Consider the following 10,000-nt stretch of genomic DNA (forward strand, 5'->3'; position numbering starts at 1 on the left):
TATCTCCAGGTTCAGATATATCTCCAGGGTCAGATATATCTCCAGGTTCAGATATATCTCCAAGTTCAGATCTATGTCCAGATCTATCTCCAGGTTCAGCTCTATCTCCAGATATACATGTATATCCACAGTTAACTAACAGGCCAGGCTGAGGGGTGTTACTAAGGGAGAGTGTTACTAATCTTGCTGCTGTGATGGCACACTGTGGAATTTCACCCAGTAGATATGGGAGTTTTTCAAAATTGGATTTGTTTTCGAATTCTTTGTGGATCTGTGTGATCTGGGGGAAATATGTATCTCTAATATGGTCATACATTGGGCAGGAGGTTAGGAAGTGCAGCTCAGTTTCCACCTCATTTTGTGGGCAGTGAGCACATAGCCTGTCTTCTCTTGAGAGCCATGTCTGCCTACGGCGGCCTTTCTCAATAGCAAGGCTATGCTCACTGAATCTGTACATAGTCAAAGCTTTCCTTAATTTTGGGTCAGTCACAGTGGTCAGGTATTCTGCCGCTGTGTACTCTCTGTGTAGGGCCAAATAGCATTCTAGTTTGCTCTGTTTTTTTGTTAATTCTTTCCAATGTGTCAAGTAATTATCTTTTTGTTTTCTCATGATTTGGTTGGGTCTAATTGTGCTGTTGTCCTGGGGCTCTGTAGGGTGTGTTTGTGTTTGTGAACAGAGCCTCAGGACCAGCTTGCTTAGGGGACTCTTCTCCAGGTTCATCTCTCTGTAGGTGATTGCTTTGTTATGGAAGGTTTGTGAATCGCTTCCTTTTAGGTGGTTGTAGAATTTAATGGCTCTTTTCTGGATTTTGATAATTAGTGGGTATCGGCCTAATTCTGCTCTGCAGGCATTATTTGGTGTTTTATTTTATTTATTTTTCCAGAATTCTGCGTGCAGAGTCTCAATTTGGTGTTTGTCCCATTTTGTGAAGTCTTGGTTGGTGAACAGACCCCAGACGTCACAACCATAAAGGGCAATGGGCTCTATGACTGATTCAAGTATTTTTAGCCAAATCCTAATTGGTATGTTGAAATTTATGTTTCTTTTGATGGCATAGAATGCCCTTCTTGCCTTGTCTCTCAGATCGTTCACAGCTTTGTGGAAGTTACCTGTGGCGCTGATGTTTAGGCCAAGGTATGTATAGTTTTTGTGTGCTCTAGGGCAACAGTGTCTAGATGGAATTTGTATTTGTGGTCCTGGTGACTGGACCTTTTTTGGAACACCATTATTTTGGTCTTACTGAGATTTACTGTCAGGGCCCAGGTCTGACAGAATCTGTGCATAAGATCTAGGTGCTGCTGTAGGCCCTCCTTGGTTGGTGACAGAAGCACCAGATCATCAGCAAACAGCAGACATTTGACTTCGGATTCTAGCAGGGTGTAACGTCGTTCGTCTGTTGTATGAAGAGAGTCAGACCGAAATGCAGCGTGTAGGTTACTCATGACTTTAATGAAGATAAATGCGGTACATGAAATAACTGAAGAAGAAAACAACAAACGGAACGTGAACTAATTACAGCCTATCTGGTGAACACTACACAGAGACAGGAACAAACACCCACAAAATACAACGAACTCAGGCTACCTAAATACGGTTCCCAATCCGAGACAACGAGAATCACCTGACTCCAATTGGGAATCGCCTCAGGCAGCCAAGCCTAACTAGACACACCCCTAATCATACACAATCCCAATTAATACAAACCCCAATACGAAACACAACATATAAACCCATGTCACACCCTGGCCTACCCAAACATATACCAAAAACACAAAATACAATGACCAAGGCGTGACACAGGGGGAGGCCGGGTGCTGCAGACTTTTCTAGTGCCCGCGCAAATTCGTTGATATATATGTTGAAGAGGGTGGGGCTTAAGCTGCATCCCTGTCTAACCCCACGACCCTGTGTGAAGAAATGTGTGTGTTTTTTGCCAATTTTAACCGCACACTTGTTGTTTGTGTACATGTTTTTTAGAATGTCATATGTTTTACCCCCAACACCACTTTCCATCAGTTTGTATAGCAGACCCTCATGCCAGATTGAGTCGAAGGCTTTTTTGAAATCAACAAAGCATGAGAAGACTTTGCCTTTGTTTTGGTTTGTTTGGTTGTCAATTAACTGGTAAGGGTTGTGGCATGTCACTAATGGGAGAGTTAATTAACTGGTAAGGGTTGAGGCATGTCACTAAGGGGAGAGTTAACTAACAGAGCATGTTGAGGTGTGTCACTAAGGGGAGAGTTAACTAACAGGTAGGTTGAGGTGTGTTACTAAGGGGAGAGTTAACTAACAGGTAGGTTGAGGTGTGTTACTAAGGGAGCGTTAACTAACAGGCAGGCTGAGGTGTGTTACTAAGGGGAGAGTTAACTAACAGGTAGGTTGAGGTGTGTTACTAAGACATGGGAGAGTTAACTAACAGGTAGGTTGAGGTGTGTTACTAAGGGAGTAAACGTTAACTAACAGGTAGGTTGAGGTGTGTTACTAACTGTTTGGGAGAGTTAACTAACAGGTAGGTTGAGGTGTGTTACTAAGGGGAGAGTTAACTAACAGGTAGGTTGAGGTGTGTTACTAAGGGAGCGTTAACTAACAGGTAGGTTGAGGTGTGTTACTAAGGATCACCAAATCCCCAAAAAAACACAGCCATTTTTCCCAGCCAAAGATAGAAATTACATCATAAATATTCCCTTACCTTTTTTGATCTTTCATCAGAATGCTGTCACATAATGATCCAATTAGCTACTTTTGCTAGCCGTTTAGTTCATGCCCAAACTCGGAGAAATAGAATCAAGTTAACTAACAGGGCATGTTGAGGTGTGTTACTAAGGGAGAGTTAACTAACAGGTAGGTTGAGGTGTGTTACTAAGGGGAGAGTTAACTAACAGGTAGGCTGAGGTGTGTTACTAAGGGGAGAGTTAACTAACAGGTAGGTTGAGGTGTGTTACTAAGGGGAGAGTTAACTAACAGGCATGTTGAGGTGTGTTACTAAGGGGAGAGTTAACTAACAGGCAGGTTGAGGTGTGTTACTAAGGGGAGAGTTAACTAACAGGTAGGTTGAGGTGTGTTACTAAGGGGGAGAGTTAACTAACAGAGCATGTTGAGGTGTGTTACTAAGACATAATTTGGGAGAGTTAACTAACAGAGCATGTTGAGGTGTGTTACTAAGGTATGGGAGAGTTAACTAACAGGCATGTTGAGGTGTGTTACTAAGGTTGGGAGAGTTAACTAACAGATAGGTTGAGGTGTGTTACTAAGGGGAGAGTTAACTAACAGGCAGGTTGAGGTGTGTTACTAAGGGGAGAGTTAACTAACAGGCAGGTTGAGGTGTGTTACTAAGGGGAGAGTTAACTAACAGGTAGGTTGAGGTGTGTTACTAGGGGAGAGTTAACTAACAGGCAGGCTGAGGTGTGTTACTAAGGGGAGAGTTAACTAACAGGCAGGTTGTGTTGTGTTACTAAGGGGAGAGTTAACTAACAGGCAGGCTGAGGTGTGTTACTAAGGGGAGAGTTAACTAACAGGTAGGTTGAGGTGTGTTACTAAGGGGAGAGTTAACTAACAGGCAGTTTGAGGTGTGTTACTAAGGAGAGAGTTAACTAACAGGCAGGTTGACGCTCTAAATATCCCCCTGTTATTCATCTTCTGTAATTACTGTTCTACACAGGGACTCTTAGGGCCATTTAGTTGGGACTAATGCTTCTCTTGTTTTCCATTTTTATTCATTTCCTAACACAATTTTATGGATTTATTCAGGAAAAATGTGTCTCTGTATCTCCCTGGAGATATCCTGTCTTGTTTCTAAAGGAGGTAGGGGTGGGGGGTCATTTATTCTGATTTAAAACACCTTCCTGTGCCTGTATTCAGTTACAGAGTGGTCACATTACCATTAACAGATGACAGTTTGATTTCTGTTCCACAACACATTCATTCTGATTTTTGATTCTGTTACAATTTGTGTGTAAACTTCCCTCTAGTCTTTTAAAGTCCATGAAATAAATTAAATATATTTTTTTCTTTCAGTATGTTTTTGTGTTTGTTTGTCGTCATGGTTGCAGTTGAACGATGTTTATTTCGTTGAGATACTACTTTACTTTACCCATGGTTTTCCATAACAACAGTAATGTCACAGTTACAGGGCAACAATAATGAATGATGTTTACTTAGTTGAGATACTACTTTACCCATGGTTTACCATAGCAACAATAATGTCACAGCTACAGGGTGAATGATGTTTACTTTGTTGAAATTTTACTTTACTTTAACCATGGTTTACCATAGCAACAGTAATGTCACAGCTACAGGGTGAATGATGTTTACTTCGTTGAGATACTACTTTAGCCATGGTTTTAGCAACAGTAATGTCACAGCTACAGGGTGAATGATGTTTACTTCGTTGAGATACTATTTTACTTTACCCATGGTTTACCATAGCAACAGTAACGTCACAGCTACAGGGTGAATGATGTTTACTTCGTTGAGATACTACTTTACTTTAGCCATGGTTTACCATAGCAACAGTAACGTCACAGCTACAGGGTGAATGATGTTTACTTCGTTGAGATACTACTTTACCCATGGTTTACCATAGCAACAGTAATGTCACAGCTACAGGGTGAATGATGTTTACTTCGTTGAGATACTATTTTACTTTACCCATGGTTTACCATAGCAACAGTAACGTCACAGCTACAGGGTGAATGATGTTTACTTCGTTGAGATACTATTTTACTTTACCCATGGTTTACCATAGCAACAGTAATGTCACAGCTACAGGGTGAATGATGTTTACTTCGTTGAGATACTACTTTACTTTACCCATGGTTTACCATAGCAACAATAATGTCACGTTCACAGTATTGAGACAGCAAAACCAATTTCATTGGCCAGCATGGTGGGTGTGTTGCTCTTCTAATCTGAGCCTCAAATGACACCCTCCACCTCCAATAGCAAGACACAGAACCAACTCCACGCCAATAACACTGCATAGCAACACACAGAACCAACTCCACGCCAATAACACTGCATAGCACCACACAGAACCAGCTCCACTCCAATAGCACTGCATAGCAACACACAGAACCAGCTCCACTCCAATAGCACTGCATAGCAACACACAGAACCAGCTCCACTCCAATAGCACTGCATAGCGACACACAGAACCAGCTCCACTCCAATAGCACTGCATAGCGACACACAGAACCAGCTCCACTCCAATAGCACTGCATAGCGACACACAGAACCAGCTCCACTCCAATAGCACTGCATAGCTACACACAGAACCAGCTCCACTCCAATAGCACTGCATAGCTACACACAGAACCAGCTCCACTCCAATAGCACTGCATAGCGACACACAGAACCAGCTCCACTCCAATAGCACTGCATAGCGACACACACAGACAGAAACTTCTCACTGCAAAGCTTTATTAATCAGGCCAATTAAATGACTGGGACACAGCCAGCCAGCCAGTCAGCCAGTCAGCCAGCCAGCCAGCCAGCCAGCCAGCTAAATCTCAGAGGATTTAACTCCTACACATCATTTAACAGAAATGGCCCTCTGTCTGGAGAGCCTGGAGTTATGGAGTGAATAACCTACAGTACAGACCAGTGGATGCATCCCAAATGGCATTCCCTATGGGCCTTGGTCAAACGTAGTGCACTATGAAGGGAATAGGGTGCCAATTGGGACGTAGCCAGTGTTAATGTGATGCCACTCCTCCTGAGGGATCGTGGGTCTAACAGTGGCTGCTTAGTGACTCCTATCAGTCAAAGGGTTGGGCTCTGTCCACAGATGATGCCATCGCCATCGCACTGCACACTGCCCTGTCCCGTCTGGACAAGAGGAATACCTACGTAACAATGATGTTCATTCTGAACCCCACCCTGTGCAACTGGGTGCTGGACTTCCTGATGGGCCGCCCCCAAGTGGTGAAGGTAGGAAACAACACCTCCACTTCGCTGATCCTCAACACTGGGGCCCCACAAGGGTGCGTGTTCAGCCCCCTCCTGTACTCCCTGTTCACCCACGACTGCGTGGGCATGTACGCCTCCAACTCAATCACTAAGTTTGCAGACAACACAACAGTAGTAGGCCTGATTACCAACAATGACGAGACAGCCTACAGGGGGCCCTGGGAGTGTGGTGTCAGGAAAATAACCTCTCACTCAACGTCAACAAAACAAAAGACATGATCGTGGACTTCAGGAAACAGCAGAGAGCATCGACGGGACCTCAGTGGAGAAGGTGGAAAGTTTTAAGACCCACACAGACAGCGAGGCTGAATAAATTCGTCTTGGCCCCTAAAACCCTCAGAATCTTTTACTGCCCGGTACGACAACTGCACCGCCCGCAACCACAGGGCTTTCCAAAGGGTGGTGCAGTCTGCCCAAAGCTTCACCGGAGGCAAATACCTGCCATCCAGGAAACCTACAGGACCCGATGTCACAGGATGGCCAAAAAGATCATCAAGGACATCAACCACCCGAGCCACTGCCTGTTCACCCCGCTATCATCCAGAAGGCGAGGTCAGTACAGGTGCATCAAAGCAGGGGGGTCCGAGAGACTGAAAAATCTCACAAGGCCATCAGACTGTTAAACAGCCACCACTAGCCGGCTTCCACCCGGTTACTCAACCTGCAACTTAGAGGCTGCTGTTCTATAGACTTGGAATCACTGGCCACTTTAATAATGGAACTCTACCCACTTTAATAATGTTCACATACTGCTTAATTGATCTCATATGTACACTACCATTCAAAAGTTTGGGGTCACTTAGAAATGTCCTTGTTGGTACAATATATATACAAAATGGTTTTCTAATGATCAATTAGCCATTTAAAATGATAAACTTGTATTGTTTAACACAACGTGCCGTTGGAACAGAGGAGTGACGGTTGTCTCTGAATGCCTATTTAGATATTCCATTAAAAATCAGCCGTTTCCAGCTACAAATGTCATTTTCAATATTAACAATGTCTACACTGTATTTCTGATCAATTTGACGTTTTTATTTTCATGGACAAAGACATGTGATTTTCTTCTAAAAATAAGGACATTTCTTAGTATATATACTGTATTCTATTCTACTATATTTTAGTCAATGCCACTCCGACATTGCTCATTCTTATTTCCATTCTTTTACTTTTAGATGTGTGTATTGTTAGATATTACTGCACTGTCGGAGCTAGGAACACAGGTATTTCACTACACCCCCAATACCATCTGCTAAATATGGTTCAATATATATACAATTTGATTTTATTTGATTTGCCCTCAGGCCAAATTACCCAAAGTGTGAATGACCACTGGCACTGCTCAGGTTATATCCATTAGCTACCCACCTCATCGCCAAAATAGTCCTCAATCATTTTCAATGATGACCCTTTTGACTGGCAGAGAAGTCTGGTTCATTTACCCCAGCACTTTTAGCTTGTAGGCATTCATAACGAGAGAGAGAGAGAGAGAGAGAGAGAGAGAGAGAGATACATGATGTATATTTGCATGCCTCTGTGTGTGCTGCAGATCGTATCCTCACGTGTGAAAGTGTGTGTGTACCTTCTGTCTTTGTGTCAACCGGTATGAGTGACGTTCACATAGATAATATTAATATTACCTATGTGAGAGAGAGAGAGAGAGAGAGAGAGAGAGAGAGAGAGAGAGAGAGAGAGAGAGAGAGAGAGAGAGAGAGAGATGATGTATATTTGCATGCCTCTGTGTGTGCTGAGTATCCTCACGTGTGAAAGTACCTTCTGTCTTTGTGTCAACCGGTATGAGTGACGTTCACATAGATAATATTAATATTACCTATGTGAGAGAGAGAGAGAGAGAGAGAGAGAGAGAGAGAGAGAGAGAGAGAGAGAGAGAGAGTTAAGTGACATTAGCTGTTAGCCCCTGGATGTATAGTTTTATATATTTTATTTCAACAGCGAGTTATGCTGAGTCCAAGGTCTCTTTCATAGATGACCCAGTATACACCTCAATATACACTAAACACATCACTATTCAAATCAATACAGCTCAATATACACTAAACACATCACTAGTCACATCAATGTCCACATCACGATTCACATCAATGTCCACATCACGATTCACATCATGATTCACATCAATGTTCACATCAATGTCCACATCACTAGTCACATCACTATTCACATGACTATCCACATCACGATTCACATCAATGTTCACATCAATACATGAAAAGCAAAACACAATCATAGAAAACAAACATATTTTTCAGTAAAAAGGTCCTCCTTTTGATTACTTACTCCAGTTACTTACTTTTAAAAAATGTAACCTTTAACTAGGCAAGTCAGTTAAGAACAAATTCTTATTTACAATGACGGCCTACCGGGGAACAGTGGGTTAACTGCCTTGTTCAGGGGTAGAATGACAGATTTTTACCTTGTAAGCTTGGGGATTCGATCCAGCAACCTTTCGGTTGCTCGCCCAACGCTCTAACCCCTTACTTCAGTTACTTACTTCAGTTATTTACTTCAGTTACTTACTTCAGTTACTTAAGTTACTAGCAGTTACTTCAGTTACTAGTAGTTACTTACTTCAGTTACTAGTAGTTACTTACTTCAGTTACTAGTAGTTACTTACTTCAGTTACTAGTAGTTACTTCTGTTACTAGTAGTTACTTACTTCTGTTACTAGTAGTTACTTCTGTTACTAGTAGTTACTTACTTCAGTTACTAGTAGTTACTTACTTCAGTTACTAGTAGTTACTTACTTCAGTTACTAGTAGTTACTTACTTCAGTTACTAGTAGTTACTTACTTCAGTTACTAGTAGTTACTTACTTCAGTTACTAGTAGTTACTTACTTCAGTTACTAGTAGTTACTTACTTCAGTTACTAGTAGTTACTTACTTCTTTTACTTACTTTAGTTTCTAGTAGTTACTTACAGAAGTTACTAGTAGTTACTTCTGTACGTTGACGACAAAGCCCAAACTATGTGTCCATCACAGTAGTAAGTATTGACTATGACTAATAGCTGTGCCCGGTGTTTATGTGTTTGTGTGTTTGTGTGTATGTTTATGTGTTTGTGTGTGTGTATGTTCATGTGTGTGTTCATCCGTTAGGTACCTGATCCCATCTCTGGACCGCTCCCATGCTGGTTTCTACAGATGCATCGTCAGGAACAGAGTAGGAGCCATCATGCAGAGCAGCACTGAAGTACAGGTTGCCTGTAAGTGGCTGTCCATTGTATCTCTCTCTCTCTTTCTCTGTATCTCTCTCTCTGTGTATCTCTCTCTGTATCTCTCTCTGTATCTCTCTCTGTATCTCTCTCTCTCTGTATCTCTCTCTCTCTCTCTTTCTCTGTATCTCTCTCTATGTAATCTCTCTCTGTATCTCTATCTGTATCTCTCTCTGTATCTCTCTCTCTCTCTCTGTATCTGTCTGTATCTCTCTGTATCTCTCTCTCTCTCTCTGTATCTCTCTCTGTATCTATCTCTGTATCTCTCTCTGTATCTCTCTCTGTATCTCTCTCTGTATATTTCTCTCTCTGTATATCTCTCTGTATCTCTCTCTGTATATCTCTCTCTCTGTATCTCTCTCTCTCTCTCTTTCTCTGTATCTCTCTCTATGTAATCTCTCTCTGTATCTCTATCTGTATCTCTCTCTGTATCTCTCTCTGTATCTGTCTGTATCTCTCTGTATCTCTCTCTCTCTCTGTATCTCTCTCTGTATCTATCTCTGTATCTCTCTCTGTATCTCTCTCGGTATCTCTCTCTGTATATTTCTCTCTCTGTATCTCTCTCTATCTCTCTGTATATCTCTCTGTATCTCTCTTTGTATCTCTCTGTATCTCTCTGTATCTCTCTCTGTATCTCTCTCTGTATCTCTCTCTGTATCTTTCTCTCTGTATCTCTCTGTATCTCTCTGTATCTCTCTGTATCTCTCTCTCTGTATATCTGTCTGTATATCTGTCTGTATATCTCTCTGTATATCTCTCTGTATCTCTCTCTCTGTATATCTCTCTGTATCTCTCTCTCT

General features: G+C 42.0%; 1 protein-coding gene across 1 annotated transcript in view; it reads left to right on the top strand.

The window, feature by feature from the left end:
* The window catches only part of LOC124018216 (protein sidekick-2-like), a 158,325-nt gene that overhangs the window by 592 nt on the left and 147,733 nt on the right, over positions 1-10,000 (top strand). The window contains 1 exon segment of the mRNA XM_046333476.1: positions 9,085-9,191. Coding sequence (XP_046189432.1) covers positions 9,085-9,191 — 107 coding nt within the window.

This window comes from Oncorhynchus gorbuscha, unplaced genomic scaffold (genome assembly GCF_021184085.1).
Source record: "Oncorhynchus gorbuscha isolate QuinsamMale2020 ecotype Even-year unplaced genomic scaffold, OgorEven_v1.0 Un_scaffold_437, whole genome shotgun sequence".
Lineage (NCBI taxonomy): Eukaryota > Metazoa > Chordata > Actinopteri > Salmoniformes > Salmonidae > Oncorhynchus > Oncorhynchus gorbuscha.